The sequence below is a fragment of the Notolabrus celidotus genome, chromosome 8 (genome assembly GCF_009762535.1).
Source record: "Notolabrus celidotus isolate fNotCel1 chromosome 8, fNotCel1.pri, whole genome shotgun sequence".
In the NCBI taxonomy this organism is placed as follows: domain Eukaryota; kingdom Metazoa; phylum Chordata; class Actinopteri; order Labriformes; family Labridae; genus Notolabrus; species Notolabrus celidotus.
This window is the reverse complement of record NC_048279.1, coordinates 36,119,396-36,140,678: the sequence shown is the minus strand read 5'-3', so window position 1 is coordinate 36,140,678 and position 21,283 is coordinate 36,119,396. Positions and strand designations below refer to the sequence as shown.

At 46.3% G+C, this 21,283-nt stretch overlaps 1 protein-coding gene across 1 annotated transcript; it reads left to right on the top strand.

Annotated features, from left to right (window-relative positions):
- Nucleotides 1-284: 284 nt before the first annotated feature.
- On the top strand, nt 285-14,030 carry slc44a1b (solute carrier family 44 member 1b). The gene is given in 16 exon segments (XM_034689177.1): nt 285-583; nt 999-1,088; nt 3,189-3,331; nt 5,755-5,891; nt 7,697-7,790; nt 7,896-8,065; nt 8,181-8,270; nt 8,413-8,570; nt 8,652-8,838; nt 8,973-9,141; nt 9,262-9,368; nt 9,371-9,417; nt 9,547-9,630; nt 10,633-10,770; nt 10,946-11,182; nt 12,877-14,030. Coding segments are annotated over 16 exon segments (2,292 nt in total). The 5' UTR covers nt 285-559; the 3' UTR covers nt 13,294-14,030.
- Nucleotides 14,031-21,283: the final 7,253 nt, after the last annotated feature.

The window sequence follows — 21,283 nt, the reverse complement described above, 5'->3', positions numbered from 1 at the left end:
AATACTACAGTGTAAAACTACAGTTTAATACTACAGTGTAAAACTACAGTGTAAAACTACAGTGTAATAATACAGTCTTGTAATAGTTTAATAAGGGTGTAATAACACAGTGTAATAACACAGTTGTCTGTTCCTGCTGTGTAAGCCGGACAGCATCATGTGAGATGTTGTCAGCAGAGCAAACAGCGCCACCCTGCGTTAGACTCCACTCAGCGGTGAGAGAGGGAACTACACCCTCTGCTCCGCTGTTTGTCAGCCTCTCCGCTCCGGCACGAGCACTAATTGCGCATGCGCAATGAGATGAATGGCCGCTGCACCTGACGGGCCACCAGGAAGTGTGGCGGACAAATCCTCGGCCGTTAATCCGCTCGGTACCGACAGGAGGGGAACTTAGAGAGACCGACAGACCGTCTCTGATCCGGGTCCGGGTCCGGGATCTGTGCATGAGGCAGAGCGCGAGGAGCTGTCTGAGTCCTCCTCCTGCCGGGCTCCAGACCCCCCCAGCCCAGTGAGGCTCCGTGAGGCTCCGTGAGGTCCGGGCTCGGTCCCCCTGACTGCGATGGGATGCTGCGGTAGCACGGAGGTAAGAACGGCACGGCCCGGACCGGTACCGTCCCCCCTCCATCCTCCGGTCCCCTTCAGACCCGCTGTGTGTTGGTTCTGTGACCGGGAGAGGGAGACCGACCCGGGAGAGGCCGGGCCGGGATTAGAGCCAGCGGCTGTAATCCAATTAGCTGCTCCCGGGTTACTGGGGCCTGCTAACGGGACCGGGGCCAGGTACTGGGCCTGCTAACGGGACCACAGCCCGCTGCCCCGGGTCAGCTCGAGGACTGTTATCAGATCCGATATGTGAACCGGGCCGGACCGGGCCGGGCTAACAGGCCGGGCTGAGGGGGGACCTGGCTCGGCTTGGCTCCCTATGTGACCGTGTGTGTGTGTGTGTGTGTGTGTGTGTGTGTGTGTGTGTGTGTGCGCGTGTGTGTGTGTGTGTGTTTCAGAGGACAAAGAGAGAATGGAGACCGCTGGAGGACCGGAGCTGCACAGACCTGCCCTGGTTCCTGCTCTTCACCGTCTTCTGCGTCGGCATGGTAACCACCGAGCCTCGCACTCACACCTGTCATGTTTATTTACCTGGACCCTCAGTGAACCCCCGAGGCCGTCCTCATCACCTGGGTCTGACAGATTCATCAAAACCTCATGACCGATCTTTGATCACTGATTATTGTTTCAATCATCTAAAACATGAGCTTTTATTTTGACACTTCCGGTTTATTATCACAGCTGTTTCCATAAACATGTTGATCAGGAAACAATCAGGTTAATTGATAATGAGATAATTCAAGATGTGTTGCTCCAACTGCAAGAGAGGACCCTGAAGGAGGCGATGAGCAGAGAGAGGGCTGTGGAGGAAGATCAGTTCAGTTTTATAAACATCAAACTATAGAGCTTTAAATCATGGTGTGTTCACAGGGCCTGGGAAATCACAACTTCAGAATACTTCACTGCACAAGTATAAAATCTAATGACAGGGGACTCTGGTTAGGTCTTCATTTTAGCTGGTGACCTTGACATATTGTGACATCATAGTGAACATGTGAACATCATAGTGAACATGCGGACATCATAGTGAACATGTGGACATCATAGTGAACATGTGAACATCATAGTGAACATGCGGACATCATAGTGAACATGTGAACATCATAGTGAACATGTGGACATCATAGTGAACATGTGAACATCATAGTGAACATGTGGACATCAAAGTGAACATATTAACATCATAGTGAACATGTGCCGCTGCGCAGAGACTGCATGATGTGAACATCATAGTGACTTTAATGGTAAACATGTGGACATCATAGTAGAGATCATAGTGAACATGTGGACATCATAGTGAAAATGTGGACATCATAGTGAACATGTGGACATCATAGTGAACTTGTGTACATCATAGTGAACATGTGAACATCATAGTGAACATGTGGACATCGTAATGAAAATGTGGACGTCATAGTGAACATGTGGAGATTATAGTGAACATATGGACATCATAGTGAACATTATAGTGAACATGTGGACATCATAGTGAAAATGTGAACATCATAGTGAAAATGTGAACATCATAGTGAACATGTGGACATCATAGTGAACATGTGAACATCATAGTGAACATGTGGACCTCATAGTGAACATGTGGACATCATAGTGAACATGTGAACATCATAGTGAACATGTGGACCTCATAGTGAACATCTGAACATCATAATGAATATATGGACATAATAGTGAACATGTGGACATTATAGTGAACATATTAACATCATAGTGAACATGTGAACATCATAGTGAACATGTGGACATCATAGTGAACATGTGGACATCATAGTGAACATGTGAACACTATAGTGAACATGTGCACATCATAGTGAACATGTGAACATCAATGTGAACAAGTCAACAAAATAGTTAACATGTGGACATTATAGTGAACATCATAGTGACTATCATAGTAAACGTGGACATCATAGTAGAGATCATAGTGAACATCATAGTGACTATCATAGTAAACGTGGACATCATAGTAGAGATCATAGTGAACATGGGGACATCATAGTGAACATTTGAACATTATAGCGAAAATGTGGACATCATAGTGAACATGTGAACATCATAGTGAACATGTGCACAACAAAGTGAACATGTTGACATTATGGTGAACATAATAGTGAACATGTGGACATTATAGGAAACTTGTAGACATCCTAGTGAACATGTGGACATCTTAATGAACATAAGGACATCAAAGTGAACATGTGGACATCAAAGTGAACATGTAGACATCATAGTGACCATGTGAACATCATAGTGAACATGAGGATATTCAGGTGTCTCATGTGTTTCCTCTTTTTGACATGATCAAACATTGCTGAAGATGTTTAGCATTAAACAGGAAGTGAGATAGGCGAATTGGTGATAAGTGAAAAGAAAAGGTCAAAAATAAATGTTGCATTCCTTAACTTCACTCTTGTAAACTTCTGAACTCAAAATAAACTCAGCAGACTGAATTAACCTCGCAGAGCTCAGAGGAGAGAGAACTGATGGATCAATAATGTATACTATGAACTGTGTATGGAATACAGACTGTGTTTGGTTTCCTCTCTTACCGTCTGTGGTTTTCTTTCCAGGGCAGTATTTGCGGATTCACCATCGCCACTGGTGGCGCTGCTCGCCTGGTTTACGGATATGACAGCTACGGCAACACGTGTGGTCAACGCAACGAGCAGATCGAAGGCGTCCAGCTCAGCGGACTCGACCACACCGACAGGAAGTGAGTCTGAGTTAGTTACAGAAGTCAATCTGAGGACTGTGTTTGACCTCTGTAGTGTCTACAGCACTTTATAATGTGAAACAGTCACACTCCATAACAAGTGTTCCTCTGTGTGACAGAGACATCTGTGCTGTATGCAGAAGTATCATGAGTGACAGTTCATACTGTTCAACAGTGCTACACAGTGAAGGTTAAAACTGTGGGATTGACCATGTGTAACTGTAACTGGGTTTATTACATTGATACTTAAAGGCACATAACAGAAGTATTATTATATAATAATTCATATAGACCTGCTGTGTATTTATGGATACTTTATATCTGTGTTAATGAAGTGTGAATCTGTGAAGCTGCAGTTTGCTAAAGTTGTCTAATATCAGTGTAGATATGCTGTAGTATGACTGAAGTAATGCTGTAGTATGACTGAAGTAATGCTGTAGTATCTCTGAAGTAATGCTGTAGTATCTCTGAAGTAATGCTGTAGTATCTCTGAAGTAATGCTGTAGTATCTCTGAAGTAATGCTGTAGTATGACTGAAGTAATGCTGTAGTGTGACTGAAGTAATGCTGTAGTATGACTGAAGTAAAGCTGTTGCATCACTGTTGTAATGCTGTAGTATCTCTGTAGTAATGCTGTGGTATAACTGTAGTATCGCTGTAGTAATGCTGTATTATCGCTGTAGTAATGCTGTAGTATCGCTGTAGTAATGCTGTAGTATCGCTGTAGTAATGCTGTATTATCGCTGTAGTAATGCTGTAGTATCGCTGTAGTAATGCTGTAGTATCGCTGTAGTAATGCTGTAGTATCGCTGTAGTAATGCTGTATTATCGCTGTAGTAATGCTGTAGTATCGCTGTAGTAATGCTGTAGTAATGCTGTAGTATAACTAGTATAACTGTAGTAACCCTGTAGTAATGCTGTAGTATCGCTGTAGTAACCCTGTAGTAATGCTGTAGTATCGCTCAAGTTATGCTGTAGTATAACTGTTGTTATGCTGTACTATAACTGCAGTAATGCTGTAGTATCGCTGTAGTAATGCTGTAGTATCGCTGTAGTATCGCTGTAGTAATGCTGTAGTATAAATAGTATAACTGTAGTATCGCTGTACTAGTGCTGTATTATCGCTGTAGTAATGCTGTAGTAATGCTGTAGTATCGCTGTAGTAATGCTGTAGTATCGCTGTAGTAATGCTGTATTATCGCTGTAGTAATGCTGTAGTATCGCTGTAGTAATGCTGTAGTATCGCTGTTGTAATGCTGTAGTATCGCTGTAGTAATGCTGTAGTATCGCTGTAGTAATGCTGTAGTATCGCTGTAGTAATGCTGTAGTATAACTAGTATAACTGTAGTTATGCTGTAGTATAACTGTAGTAACCCTGTAGTAATGCTGTAGTATCGCTGTAGTAACCCTGTAGTAATGCTGTAGTATCACTCTAGTTATGCTGTAGTATCACTCTAGTCATGCTGTATTATCGCTGTAGTAATGCTGTATGACTGTATTATAGCTTTAGTTATGCTGTAGTACCATTGTAGTAATGCTGTAGTATCCCTGTAGTTATGCTGTGGTATAACTCCAGTAATGCTGTAGTATGTCTGTACTAAGGCTGTAGTATCCCTGTAGTAATGCTTTAGTATTTGGTGTAATATAACTAGTAGTGCTGTAGTATAACTGTAGTAGGTGGTGTAATTGTAGTACTGTGTGTTGTCAACTGCTGCTCTGAGTACAGACTGACAGACTGTAGTGATACTGAAGAGTTACTCTACAGTATCATTACATTAATGTTACTGTAGTATGGCTGTATTAATGCTGTAGGGTCACTGTAGTGATACAGTGATACCACAGTGATATTACAGTGATACTACAGTGATACTACAGTGATACTACAGTTATACTACAGTGATACTACAGTATTTTTTAGGTGGTTCTGTCAAAGTGGGTCAGACTGCAACTAGAACAGGGTGCGTTCAGGTCTGGTGGGAATTTCAGTGTTGATGTGCTGACAGAGCTGTGACTCATCAAAACACAAACAGCTGATGAAAAATGGAGATGGACCTATTTCAAACCTGTGTGTGTGGGTGTGTGTGTGTGTGTGTGTGTGTGTGTGTGTGTGTGTGTGTGTGTGTGTGTGTGTGATCAGATTCCTGGGGCTGTAGGTGAGGTCTGGAGGTTTGTCTGTGTCTCTTTGTTCTCCCTCTCTGTTTGTGATGAATCGGTTTCTGTGTGTTGTGTTTTTATCTGATCCCTGAACTAAGCGCCGCTGTTACCTTCCTTTCTGATCACCGGGTTAAATACTTGATTCTGATTGGTCTAACTGGACGCTGCGCTGCGTCAGACTCACACGTGAACTGGACGCTCTGCTGGGTCCACCTAATCTGGGCTCCATCATGAGTTTAAGACTTACTCAGGTGTGCTCTGTGTCTGCAGGTACGTCTTCTTCTTGGACCCGTGTAACATCGACATCGTTCAGAGGAAGATCAAGTCGCTCGCTCTCTGCGTGTCCATGTGCCCGCCAGAGCACATGAACACCTACCAGGACCTGAAGAGGTTCGCCATGATCAACGGTGAGGTCATCACTCTGTCACATGACACACCTTCACCAGGAGAGAGCACCACCTCCAGGTTTATCACAGGACTCACCGGGGCTGATGGGAAATGTAGTGGGAACACACACACACACAAACACACACACACACACACACACACACAAACACACGTGTGTGTTTGTGTGTGTGTGTGTGTGTGTGTGTGTGTGTGTGTATGTGTGTGTCAAAGGAAGCAGTGATGTCACCAGCTGTACGGATGCTCGCCATCACGTCATGATAACAATTAAATGTCTGCAGGCGTACAGTGATGTACATACACAAACACACACACACACACACACACACACACACACACACACACACACACACACACACACACTCGCTCTCTCTTAGTACAGTAACAAAGGCAGCATAGAGCTGTGTGTGCTGGTGCCACTGTGCTCTGTTTGTCCTCCATCACTGCTGCTGTCAGTGTTCACTGTTTTAAACGTGACAGACTCTCCAACAGGTGACCTCACTGCTGCTGCGGTGGCCATCTTTGTTTATGAAAGCAGCCTCTGTGAGGGAGAGACACCAGACCCACATGATCCAGAGACCAGTATGAACGACTGACCAGCACATGAACCCCAAACCAACATGAACCAGAGACCAACATGAACCACAGACCAGCATGAACCACAGACCAACATAAACCCCAGACCAGCATAAACCACAGACCAGCATGAACCAGAGACCAGCATGAACCACAGACCAACATAAACCACAGACCAACATGAACCACAGACCAGCATGAACCACAGACCAACATAAACCCCAGACCAGCATAAACCACAGACCAACGTGAACCACAGACCATTATGAACCACAGACCAACATAAACCCCAGACCAGCATAAACCACAGACCAACATGAACCAGAGACCAGCATGAACCACAGACCAACTTAAACCACAGACCAACATGAACCACAGACCAGCATAAACCACAGACCAGCATGAACCAAAGACCAACATGAACCAGAGACCAACATGAACCACAGACCAACTTGAACCACAGACCAACATGAACGACAGACCAACATGAGCCACAGACCAGCATGAACTACAGACCAACATGAACCACAGACCAGCATGAACTACAGACCAACATGAACCACAGACCAACATGAACCACAGAACAGCATGAACCACAGACCAGCATGAACTACAGACCAGCATGAACCACAGACCAGCATGAACCACAGACCAGCATGAACCACAGACCAACATGAACCCCAGACCAGCATAAACCACAGACCACTGGAACCAGGGACCAACATGAACCAAAGACCAACATGAACCACAGACCAGCATGAGACACAGACCAGTATGAACCACAGACCAGCATGAAACCCAGACCAACATGAACCACAGACCAACATGAGCCACAGACCAGCATCAACCACAGACCATCATGAACCAGAGACCAGCATAAACCACAGACCATTATGAACCACAGACCAACATGAACCCCAGACCAGCATAAACCACAGACCACTGGAACCAGGGACCAACGTGAACCACAGACCAACATGAACTACAGACCAGCATGAGCCACAGATCACTGGAACCAGGGACCAACGTGGACCACAGACCAACGTGGACCACAGACCAACATGAACTAGAGACCAGCATGAACCACAGACCAACATGAACCACAGACCAACATGAACCAGAGACTGTAAACCCAGGAACTAAATTTTGTGTGTGTCTTTGTGTGTGTGTGTGTGTGTGTGTGTGTGTGTGTGTGTGTGTGTGTGTGTGTGTGTGTGTGTGTGTGTTTCAGGTTCCGAGCTGTGTTCCTACGAGTTAGCGGGTCATAAATATCCCGGTCTACCTGAGCGGTTCTCAAAATGTCCCAAACTTCCTGTCCCACCCAGGTACGCCCCGCCTCACCTGCAGCACCTCTGTGGTATTGTTTCTGTTCTCTCTGACCTCTGACCTGTGACCTCTGACCTCTGACCTGTGACCTCTGACCTCCTCAGTAAGCCTCTGCCGGTGTTTAACCGCTGCACGCCCCTGGATGTTTCGTGTTATGCGAAGTTCGCAGAGGCCGTGGTGACGTTTGTTGGGGACAGCAGCGTCCTACACCGTCTGATCGCCGGCGTCGCGGCGAGTAAAGAGATCATCATCGGGCTGTGTGTGCTCGCTCTGGGTGAGAGACGTACCTGGAGGTCGTAGGTCACCGTGTGATGAATGTGCTGCAGTTTGTCCAGGTAAAGGCCTGAACAGGTGTTGTATCTGACCTCTGACCTCTCTGTGTCTGTCAGTCCTCTCTATGATCCTCATGGTGATCATCCGGTACATCTCAGCCGTCTTGGTCTGGATCCTCACCGCGCTGGTCGTCCTAGGATCCCTCGGTGAGCTCACTTCCTGTTTGATGTCAGTGTGTCTAACAAACCAATCAGCTGACAGAGTGTGTGTGTGTGTGTGTGTGTGTGTTTGTGTGTGTGTGTGTGTGTGTGTGTGTGTGTGTGTGTGTGTGTGTGTGTGTGTCTCCAGCGGGGACCAGCGTCCTCTGGTGGCTCTACATCGATCACCGGCTGTACGGGAACGACACCTCCTCTAAGATCGTGAAGGAGGTGAAGGAGGAGGAGGAGGTCATCAAGGACAGCGGGCAGGCGCTGCTTGTCTACGCCGCCGCCGCCACGGTCTTCACTGTAAGAGGATCAGCTGTCAGACACATGTGGGCGGGGCTTGATGCTGTAGGCTGTGATAATGAGTTCATGTCCCTCCCTCAGATCATCCTGCTCCTGCTGATGCTGTTCATGAGGAAGCGCGTCGCTCTCACCATCGCTCTGTTCCACGTGGCGGGGAAAGTCTTCATCCACCTCCCACTCCTCACCCTGCAGCCCTTCGTCACCTTCCTGGCCCTCCTGCTCTTCTGGATCTACTGGGTCCTGGTCCTGCTCTTCCTGGGAACCACAGGTCAGCTACAGTCATTACTGACATCACGGCTTCTAACCTCCCTCTTCCTGTTTCCTGTTTCCACTCTCAAAGCATCATGGGAACTGAAGTAGACTTTAACATGTGACTAACCTACACCTTTGCACCTGGTGCAGGTAACCCGGTCCAGAACGAGGAGACGGGTCTGACGGAGTTCAGACTGACGGGTCCTCTGCAGTACCTGACCTGGTACCACGCTGTGGGTCTCATCTGGATCTCAGAGTTCATCCTGGCCTGCCAGCAGATGACCGTGGCGGGCGCCGTGGTCACCTACTACTTCACCAGGTGAGTCACCAGCATTTCCCAGTCTTTATGCTAAGCTAAGCTAACTCTCCTCCTCTGGCTATCAGAACACTTCGGTCTAAAGTAGGGTCATGACACTGATCCATGTGGACTGTGTTTCAGGGACAAGAACCGGCTCCCAGTGACCCCCATCCTGTCCTCAGTCCTGAGGCTGGTCCGGTACCACCTTGGCACCGTGGCCAAAGGATCCTTCATCATCACGCTCGTGAAGATCCCCGACTCATCCTCATGTACATCCACAACCAGCTGAAAGGAAAGGTAACACACCTGAGACCACACCTGAGACCGCACACACCCTGCTGACACAGCCCACAGGTTCTTTGTTGACTGTTGATCGATCAGCTGATTGTTGTTAATTAATCAGCTGATGATGTTTTTGTTTACTAGGAGAATGCGTGTGCTCGCTGTCTGCTGAAAACTTGTATCTGCTGTCTGTGGTGTTTGGAGAAGTGCCTCAACTATCTCAATCAGGTAACAACCCCTCACCTGATCCCTATAACTCCTCCTCTATAAAGCTCACCTGGGTTGGTCTCTACCTGTCTGTCTCACCTGTGTTTACTCTCTACCTGTCTGTCTCATTTGTGTTTACTCTCTACCTGTCTGTCTCACCTGTGTTTACTCTCTACCTGTCTGTCTCACCTGTGTTTACTCTCTACCTGTCTGTCTCACCTGTGTTTACTCTCTACCTGTCTGTCTCACCTGTGTTTACTCTCTACCTGTCTGTCTCACCTGTGTTTACTCTCTACCTGTCTGTCTCACCTGTGTTTACTCTCTACCTGTCTGTCTCACCTGTGTTTACTCTCTACCTGTCTGTCTCACCTGTGTTTACTCTCTGTCTGTCTCACCTGTGTTTACTCTCTACCTGTCTGTCTCACCTGTGTTTACTCTGTCTGTCTCACCTGTGTTTACTCTCTACCTGTCTGTCTCACCTATGTTTACTCTCTACCTGTCTGTCTCACCTGTGTTTACTCTCTACCTGTCTGTCTCACCTGTGTTTACTCTCTACCTGTCTGTTTCTCCTGTGTTTACTCTCTACCTGTCTGTCTCACATGTGTTTACTCTGTCTGTCTCACCTGTGTTTACTCTCTACCTGTCTGTCTCTCCTGTGTTTACTCTCTGTCTGTCTGTCTCTCCTGTGTTTACTCTCTGTCTGTCTGTCTCACCTGTGTTTACTCTCTACCTGTCTGTCTCACCTGTGTTTACTCTCTGTCTGTCTGTCTCACCTGTGTTTACTCTCTGTCTGTCTGTCTCACCTGTGTTTACTCTCTACCTGTCTGTCTCTCCTGTGTTTACTTTCTGTCTGTCTCACCTGTGTTTACTCTCTACCTGTCTCACCTGTGTTTACTCTCTACCTGTCTGTCTCACCTGTGTTTACTCTCTACCTGTCTGTCTCACCTGTGTTTACTCTCTACCTGTCTGTCTCACCTGTGTTTACTCTCTACCTGTCTGTCTCACCTGTGTGTTTTTACCCAGAATGCATATGCAGCCACAGCCATCAACAGCACCAGTTTCTGCACGTCTGCTCGTGACGCCTTCGTCATCCTAGTGGAGAACGCTCTGCGCGTCGCTACAATCAACGCCATCGGAGACTTTGTGCTCTTCCTGGGGAAGGTGAGACAGATGCTGAGGTATTTTATTGTGAAAGGGAACTTCCTGTTTATACTGTGACCCTCTCTGTGACGCTGTTTCAGTACCTGTATATGAGGTTGGAGGTGAGAATGATTAAAGAGAGGGAGAGATGTTGAAATGTTGAGATGTCTCACTCTGAGCGTGGTCTTTGTTTCAGATCCTGATCGTGACGTCGACGGCGTTCGCTGGCGTCCTCCTCTTGAACTACCAGCGGGATTACGCAGAGTGGCTGCTGCCTCTGATCATCGTGTGTCTGTTCTCCTTCCTGGTGGCTCACTGCTTCCTGTCCATCTTTGAGATCGTGGTGGACGTCCTCTTCCTGTGCTTCGCCATTGACACCAAGTACAACGACGGCACTCCAGGGAAAGAGTTCTTCATGGACAAAGCTCTGATGGTGAGTCAGCGGCTCACTGAATCCTGGGTATTTACAGAGTCCTGAACCAGGCTGCAGTGGTATACATGCAGACCCTCGTGGACCTGTGAGGACCACGTTCTGCACACCTGCTAAACCTAAACCAGTTCAATGAGGCAAGGTCTTTAAAGAGAGAGAGAGATAGAGGGAAAGAGAGAAAGATGGAGAGGGAGATGAAGAGAGATAAAAAAGAGAGAGGGGGAATAGAGGGAGATGAAGAGAGAGAGAGAGAGAGAGAGAGAGAAGCTCCTCAGGGACAGGTGCCAGGTATGGATGAGAGGTCAGTGGAGGTCTTGGACAGTACCTGTTGAGAGGCAGATTGACCTGGTGGAGCCTCCTCCAGGTCCTGGTCTTGTCCTTGACTGGTCCCAGCCTGAGGACAGAGGACCAGATCTTTATGATTGCAGAGTTGCTGGGGGGGAGGAGGGGAGTCTGATGATCCAGTCTGCATGTGCTGGCTTGGATGATGTCTTTGGGTGTCTTGTGGGTCACTGTGGGACTCAGGATCAGGGCAGTGGATGAGGAGCCTTGAGATCCTGAATGACAGGAGTCTGAGAGAGATCAGTGAAAGCTGCAGTTTCTCACGTGTTAGCATGTCAGCGTTTAGGCATGTTAGTATGTTAGCATGGTAGCCTGTAGGCGTGTTACCCCGAAAGTCCAAATGATGCGTATGCGCTGCATTACGGCTGCGACATGGCTTTGCTCCGTCCGAGGGCTTGCGCCCTTCTCCACAGGACGCGTGTTGGGTGAGTAGAGCCAGCTCAGAGCAGGCAGGATCAGCTGGGTCCAGCATAGAGAGAACCACATGCAAACAACAGGTCACAGAGCCTTCCCGTGGTTGAATCATTTGAAAAGAATTCCATTACTTTTGTGCTTTAATCATCACTGAGTATGCTGCATGACTGTCAAGTTTCAATCTTGCAGGTTTAGTTTAATAATAATAATTCTGCTCTACTTTGTTGTCCTGTTACCTTCTGACTCAGTGATCATCTTTAAGTCCTGTTACCTTCTGACACAGTGATCACCTTAAAGTCCTGTTACCTTCTGACTCAGTGATCATCTTTAAGTCCTGTTACCTTCTGACACAGTGATCATCTTAAAGTCCTGTTACCTTCTGACACAGTGATCATCTTAAAGTCCTGTTACCTTCTGACTCAGTGATCATCTTAAAGTCCTGTTACCTTCTGACTCAGTGATCATCTTAAAGTCCTGTTACCTTCTGACACAGGGATCATCTTAAAGTCCTGTTACCTTCTGACTCAGTGATCATCTTAAAGTCCTGTTACCTTCTGACACAGGGATCATCTTAAAGTCCTGTTACCTTCTGACTCAGTGATCATCTTTAAGTCCTGTTACCTTCTGACTCAGTGATCATCTTAAAGTCCTGTTGTTGTCGACCTGGATCACAGATATGTGGCTGTTTGTATCTTACATCCATAATCGATGAGTATTTCTGATCTTTAAACGGTCGGGAGTGCGTTCATGATGTTTTATTTTGAGATTGGCGGATGTTGCATGCGCTCCTCGTGCCTGACTTCCTGTCCAGGTCGTTCTTTTCTGTGCAGATAGACGCGTGCTGGACCCGAGGCTTTAGCGTATCAGGCGTTATGTTGAAGTCTGTTTGTTTTGTTGCTCCACCTTCTCTTTGACCCCGCCCTTCTCTCTGCCCCCCACAGGAGTTTGTAGAAAGCAGCCGGCGGTTGGAGCGAGCGGTGGAGCGTGGGCGGAGCCGGGTGAAGGAGGTGGTGTCTGAGGGGGCGGAGATGAAGCCCATGGTGAGTGACAGCCGAGACGAAGGGGACGCGGCCAAGCAGAAGAGCTCTTCAGAGGATGAGGGGGTGGGGCTGGACGGGGGTGGAGGAGAGTGGGAGGAGCTTCAGGAGTTCCAGGTGTACTACCTGCTGGTGGGGGTGCTGGTGGACTGGGTGCTGACAGAGCAGAGCGACTTTATCCTTTGTTTCAGCGAAGACGTAGTCCTCTTCCTCTGCGTCTACCTGCCCACCTCCACCCTCTTCCTGTTTGTCAGCATGCTGCACACGCCAAGCCCCGCCCCCTCCATCGCCAAAGCAGCCTCTGTTGCCGCCAAGAGATAACACACGTGCTAACAGACATGCTAACAGACGTGCTAACTCCTTTGCCATAAACTGCATGCTAACGGACACAAGCTAACTGCTGCATGCTAACAGACTGATCTCAGCTACGTGATTGTAAGGACTGCATGCTAACCTGCCTCTTCATCATCATCATCATCTTCATCTTCATCGCTGCTTCTTCTTCATCCTCCTTCCTGACTCTGTTCTTTGATTTGGTTTTTATATTTTTGTATCAGTGTGTGTGTGTGTGTGTGTGTGTGTGTGTGTGTGTGTGTGTGTGTGTGTGTGTGTGTGCGTGGCCTTATGATGTCACCGCGGTGCTTTCAGGACTCTGCAGACGATGCAGCTCTTCTTCTGTTTACATGAGAGACGCTGACTCTGCTCCTCTGAGCGTGTCAGGGATCAGAGACAGGAAGTCCCTTTTAAGGTCACGATAATAAAATCTGAACTTCCTGTACTGACTTGTGTTAAAGGGTCGTGTCACACAGAGCAGACCTCTGTCGGTCTAACACATTCACACCTGAAGTAGGTCACAACCGGTCTGATCATGGGATCAGGACGATCGCAGGTGGTCCCACCTGTGAGTAAGGCCTCTCACCTGTGATCCCTGAGACCACATGATGACACCAGGTGTCTCTGTCCACCTGTCCTCTCTCAGATGTTTGACTTTATTCATGGAAACCTGCAGGTTTGAAACGTTTCAACGTGTTCACAATAAACATCACGTTTCACCTTCACTTTCAGCGTCTGTTCTTCAACCAATCAGCTGTCAGCACCTCACATTGATCAGGTGACCCCAAAGGATGTGATCGACCTCAGAGTTAGTGATCATCCTCAGAGTTAGTGATCGTCCTCAGAGTTAGTGATCGACCTCAGAGTTTATGATCGTCCTCAGAGTTAGTGATCGTCCTCAGAGTTTGTGATCGTCCTCAGAGTTAGTGATCGTCCTCAGAGTTAGTGATCGTCCTCAGAGTTAGTGATCGTCCTCAGAGTTAGTGATCGACCTCAGAGTTTATGATCGTCCTCAGAGTTAGTGATCCACCTCAGAGTTAGTGATCGACCTCAGAGTTTATGATCGTCCTCAGAGTTAGTGATCGACCTCAGAGTTTATGATCGTCCTCAGAGTTAGTGATCGTCCTCAGAGTTAGTGATCCACCTCAGAGTTAGTGATCGAACTCAGAGTTTATGATCGTCCTCAGAGTTAGTGATTGACCTCAGAGTTTGTGATCGTCCTCAAAGTTAGTGATCGTCCTCAGAGTTAGTGATCGTCCTCAGAGTTTGTGATCGTCCTCAGAGTTTATGATCTTTTTCAGAGTTTGTGATCGTCCTCAGAGTTTGTGATCGTCCTCAGAGTTTGTGATCGTCCTCAGAGTTTATGATCGTCCTCAGAGTTTGTGATCGTCCTCAGAGTTTATGATCTTTCTCAGAGTTTATGATCTTCCTCAGAATTTATGATCGTCCACAGAGTTTATGATCTTTCTCAGAGTTTATGATCGTCCTCAGAGTTAGTGATCGTCCTCAGAGTTTATGATCTTCCTCAGAATTTATGATCGTCCACAGAGTTTATGATCTTTCTCAGAGTTTATGATCGTCCTCAGAGTTAGTGATCGTCCTCAGAGTTTATGATCTTTCTCAGAGTTTATGATCTTTCTCAGAGTTTATGATCGTTCTCAGAGTTTATGATCGTCCTCAGAGTTTATGATCTTTCTCAGAGTTTATGATCGTCCTCAGAGTTTATGATCTTTCTCAGAGTTTATGATTGTCCTCAGAGTTTGTGATCGACCTCAGAGTTAGTGATCGACCTCAGAGTTTGCGGTCGACCTCAGAGTTTGTGATCGACCTCAGAGTTAGTGATCGACCTCAGAGTTAGTGATTGACCTCAGAGTTAGTGATCGACCTCAGAGTTAGTGATCGACCTCAGAGTTAGTGATCGACCTCAGAGTCTGTGATCGACCTCAGAGTTAGTGATCGTCCTCAGAGTTAGTGATTGACCTCAGAGTTAGTGATCGACCTCAGAGTTTATGATCTTTCTCAGAGTTTATGATCGTCCTCAGAGTTTATGATCTTTCTCAGAGTTTATGATCGTCCTCAGAGTTTATGATCTTTCTCAGAGTTTATGATCGTCCTCAGAGTTTATGATCTTTCTCAGAGTTTATGATTGTCCTCAGAGTTTGTGATCGACCTCAGAGTTAGTGATCGACCTCAGAGTTTGCGGTCGACCTCAGAGTTAGTGATCGTTCTCAGAGTTTATGATCGTCCTCAGCGTTTCAGATCGTTCTCAGAGTTTATGATCGTCCTCAGAGTTTCAGATCGTCCCCAGTGTTTCAGATCGTCCTCAGAGTTTGTGATCGTCCTCAGAGTTTATGATCGTCCTCAGTGTTTCAGATCGTCCTCAGAGTTTGTGATTGTCCTCAGAGTTTATGATTGTCCTCAGAGTTTATGATCGTCCTCAGTGTTTCAGATCGTCCTCAGAGTTAGTGATTGTCCTCAGAGTTTATGATCGTCCTCAGAGTTTATGATCGTCCTCAGAGTTTGTGATCGTCCTCAGAGTTTGTGATCGTCCTCAGAGTTTATGATCTTTCTCAGAGTTTATGATCTTCCTCAGAATTTATGATCGTCCACAGAGTTTATGATCTTTCTCAGAGTTTATGATCGTCCTCAGAGTTAGTGATCGTCCTCAGAGTTTATGATCTTCCTCAGAATTTATGATCGTCCACAGAGTTTATGATCTTTCTCAGAGTTTATGATCGTCCTCAGAGTTAGTGATCGTCCTCAGAGTTTATGATCTTTCTCAGAGTTTATGATCTTTCTCAGAGTTTATGATCGTTCTCAGAGTTTATGATCGTCCTCAGAGTTTATGATCTTTCTCAGAGTTTATGATCATCCTCAGAGTTTATGATCTTTCTCAGAGTTTATGATTGTCCTCAGAGTTTGTGATCGACCTCAGAGTTAGTGATCGTCCTCAGAGTTTATGATTGTCCTCAGAGTTTATGATTGTCCTCAGAGTTTGTGATCGACCTCAGAGTTTGCGGTCGACCTCAGAGTTTGTGATCGACCTCAGAGTTAGTCATCGACCTCAGAGTTAGTGATTGACCTCAGAGTTAGTAATCGACCTCAGAGTTAGTGATCGACCTCAGAGTTAGTGATCGACCTCAGAGTTTGTGATCGACCTCAGAGTTAGTGATCGTTCTCAGAGTTAGTGATTGACCTCAGAGTTAGTGATCGACCTCAGAGTTAGTGATCGACCTCAGAGTTAGTGATCGACCTCAGAGTTTGTGATCGACCTCAGAGTTTGTGATCGACCTCAGAGTTAGTGATTGACCTCAGAGTTTGTGATCGACCTCAGAGTTTGTGATCGACCTCAGAGTTTGTGATCGACCTCAGAGTTAGTGATCGACCTCAGAGTTTGCGATCGACCTCAGAGTTAGTGATCGTTCTCAGAGTTAGTGATTGACCTCAGAGTTAGTGATCGACCTCAGAGTTGGTGATCGACCTCAGAGTTAGTGATCGACCTCAGAGTTAGTGATCAACCTCAGAGTCTGTGATCGACCTCAGAGTTTATGATCGACCTCAGAGTTTATGATCGTCCTCAGAGTTTATGATCGTCCTCAGAGTTTATGATCGTCCTCAGAGTTTCATATCGTCCTCAGAGTTTCATATCGTCCTCAGAGTTTATGATCGTCCTCAGAGTTTATGATCGTCCTCAGAGTTTATGATCGTCCTCAGTGTTTCAGATTGTCCTCAGAGTTTGTGATTGTCCTCAGAGTTTATGATTGTCCTCAGAGTTTATGATCGTCCTCAGTGTTTCAGATCGTCCTCAGAGTTTGTGATTGTCCTCAGAGTTTATGATCGTCCTCAGAGTTTATGATCGTCCTCAGAGTTTCAGATCGTCCTCAGTGTTTCAGATCGTCCTCAGAGTTTGTGATTGTCCTCAGAGTTTCAGATCGTCCTCAGTGTTTCAGATCGTCCTCAGAGTTTATGATTGTCCTCAGAGTTTATGATCGTCCTCAGTGTTTCAGATCGTCCTCAGAGTTTGTGATTGTCCTCAGAGTTTATGATCGTCCTCAGAGTTTATGATCGTCCTCAGAGTTTCAGATCGTCCTCAGTGTTTCAGATCGTCCTCAGAGTTTGTGATTGTCCTCAGAGTTTATGATCGTCCTCAGTGTTTCAGATCGTCCTCAGAGTTTGTGATTGTCCTCAGAGTTTATGATCGTCCTCAGAGTTTATGATCGTCCTCAGAGTTTCAGATCGTCCTCAGTGTTTCAGATCGTCCTCAGAGTTTGTGATTGTCCTCAGAGTTTATGATCGTCCTCAGAGTTTGTGATCGTCCACAGAGTTTGTGATCGTCCTATCGTCTCACCATCAGTTTCTGTTTTCTGTTCAGCCTCCATCGCTCACCGCCTTATTTCCCATGATGCTTCACTCTCAGCCTCATTAACCCCTCCCTGCCTGCCTGTTTGGAGGTTTTAACTTGTGGATGTGTATTTCCTGTTCCAGGCTCCGGGGACGAGCTCAGCTTGACGAATCAGCCCGTGGGACTTCTTAAAAAGAGACATTCCAGAAGTTTATTTTTACCAACGTGTAACATGTTTACTATGGTTTACTCCAGGGAAAACGATATTTTAATATGAACTGTAAAAACGTAACCATGTAATGAAGCACTTTATATCGAAGCGCTGCAGATTTTAAACCGCCTGATGCATTTTTTTTCTAGTGATGTCGTTTTTTATAAACTCATAGCCCCGCCCACTCTGCAGCTTTTTTTATACACCACACACTCCTCGGCCGGACGCCATGTTGGAACGCGGCGCTGTGATGTAATCAGCAGCTCATTGGACGAGGAGATCTGTGCGCGGAGCTGTCGTCATAGAAACGGGAACAGGGATCTGATTGGCTGACTGGCTGATGAAGGCCTGTTGAAAAGCTGACGAGTTTCAGACTCCGTGTTGGACGTGTCATCATGGGGGCGGAGCCTCTGCTCACATATCAAACACACCTGAGAATTCACCTGTGGGGGGAAGGGCTTCCCACAAACTGTTTCAGCCTGCAAGGTGAGGGTCATGTGACCAACAGGGAAGGCAAGCTAGTGCTCTCGCTACCATGCTACTCTGTTAACATGCTACTGAATTAGCCTGCTACTCTATTAGCATGCTACTAGCTTAGCATGATTACCGACTGTCCTTAGTGTCTGATTTATTATGGAGGGATCAGCCTGTCTGATTTTTAGCATGTTAGCAGCTCTGTGGATGCTAACAGCTGATGAACGTGGCTCAGATTAACAGGATAAAATCTGACTCTCCATCTAGCGCCACCTTCAGGTCATCTTCTAAAAGTTCAGACACCTTTTTAGTGAAGTACTTCCTGCAGAGCTAAACGTATTTCCCATCATCCTCAGCATGACTCAAAAGTCTCTGCTAAACAGTTGTGCTAACATGAGGTGCATTTCGACCAAGAGTTCCGGGGTCTTTTAGCCCCCAGAACTACTTTACCCTGAACCAAAAGGTTTGTGTGGTCCCATTGTTGACTGCATTGTCTGCAGAATAAAAACACTGCGGTTAATCTACCAATCAGACACGTTCAGCATTGCAGGCCCCGCCCCCCGAAAGCCCCGGGACCTTTGAACATTACTACCCCCCTAGCAGGGGCTTTTCAGGGGGAGATTAACTACCCCTGAACTAAATTTAGACCCTGGGTCCACCGGTCGAAACGCACGTAGTTCAGGGGTAGTTCCTCTGGTCGTAAAACGCCTATGCTAAACAAAGATGGTAAATCCTAGCATTGTTGGATTGTAATTATGAGCATGTTAGCATGCTGATGTTAACTCAGAGTGCTCAGGGAGCTGTTAGCATAGCTTTAGCTTCAGCCTGGATTCAATCCGATATTGGCATACATGTTTGTATTGAATATAAAGCTAGCCAGCGTCTTTAGTTAAATCAAATCAAAAAGCTAGCTGTGCTAACAGAAGCTAGCTGTGCTAACAGACACTAGCTGTGCTAACAGACGCTAGCTGTGCTAACAGAAGCTAACAGTGCTAACAGAAGCTAGCTGTGCTAACAGAAGCTATGGATGTCTTCTTTCGATCACATGACTCACAGTTCAGGTTGTCTCTCCAGCTCCCCCTGCTGGTGAGGGGGGTTCAGAGGTGATGGACGTCAGCTGATCAGTGATGAAGATGATTGACAGGGCTCACACTTCCTGTCTCTGAGTCCCTCCTCCTCGTCAAAGAGACCTCCACCGGATTAAAGTTTCCATTAAACCCAGAGAAGAAGAAGGTCAGAGGAGTGTGGGCGGAGCTTCCTTTGGGGTTGAAAGTCAGCAATAAACAAACTGCATCATGTGACCACGTCAACGACAACACGTCAACATCAGTGAGTCCTTCTGTCACTTCAACGTGTTGAAGTCTGATGGTCCCGCCCTCAGACAGGAAGTCTGAGTTTCATGTTCTACATCAGTCAACCAGCTGTCAATCAGCTGTCAATCACAGGTTGTATAGAGCAGTCTGACAGGTGTGGTCTCACCTGGTCAGTTGCAGGTAAAGTTCAGTGGGTCGTTTTGGCCCCGCCCCTCAGCAGTGTCACAGATGATGAAATGTTGATGAAGGACTCAATGCTGCTGAGACTCCTGCCGCTCTGTTGCCGGTCCAGGTTGCCCAACATGTTGCTGTTTTGATCTACAGTTTGTGTGGGGTTGAATCCAAACGTCCTCCAGACTTCCAGAGATTAAGAACAAGTCTTACCTGGATGAGACCTGAAGGAGTGAAGGGTGAGGCTCAGTGTGACCGTCTGAGTCCGACACGCTGCAGACTTACTTTACTCTAAAAACAACAATTCCCATGAGCCTCAGCTGCTGTTTCTATGGTTACTGATTTACTAGTCCACATTAACAGATTCAGGTCCTCCACAGAGCAACAACTGATAGTCCTAAAACCTGCAGTTCCTCCAGTGTCCACTAGAGTGTGTCTCCTGCAGGGAGTCAGTCCCCATAGAGCCCCATGTTAAATGTTACAGCAGAAATAAACATGTTTACAGCCTGGTACAAAAACAGTTTGGGTCTCTATAGCTCATTTCTCTCTTCATGACGACTGTACGGATGAATTTATAAACAGCTCACCTGTTAACAGGTTATTTACCTGTGTTCAATACTTGATTCTGATTGGCCTGAACAGATCAAAGCAGAATAGAATAGAACAGATCAAAGCAGAATGGAATGGAACACATCAAAGCTGAATAGAGTGGAATGGAACAGATCAAAGGAGAATAGAATAGAACAGATCAAAGCTGAATAGAGTGGAATGGAACAGATCAAAGCTGAATAGAGTGGAATGGAACACATAAAAGCTGAATAGATTGGAATGGAACAGATCAAAGCTGAATAGAATGGAATGGAACAGATCAAAGCTGAATAGAATGGAATGGAACAAAGCAAAGCTGAATAGAGTGGAATAGAACAGATCAAAGCTGAATAGAGTGGAATGGAACAGATCAAAGCTGAATAGAGTGGAATAGAACAGATGAAAGCAGAATAGAGTGGAATGGAACAGATCAAAGCTGAATAGAGTGGAATGGAACAGATCAAAGCTGAATAGGGTGGAATAGAACAGATCAAAGCTGAATAGAATGGAATAGAACAGATCAAAGCAGAATAGAGTGGAATGGAACAGATCAAAGCTGAATAGAGTGGAATGGAACAGATCAAAGTATGGAATGGAACAGATCAAAGTATGGAATGGAACAGAACAGTTGGATTGATTTCCAATAATCCAATTTATAATCTAAACCCATTTTCAGATTCTGGAGATAAGGAAGCCTCTGTGGACGTTTGGATTCAGCCTCACACTGAACTCTGATGGAAGAGTCTCTGTGGTCATGAAGTTTGTTAAAGTGTGTTTCTGTGCTGAGGTGTGTTTGTTCCCCCTCATCCCCTCAGAAACACACAAACACACACACAAACACACACACAAACACACACACACACACATACACACACACAC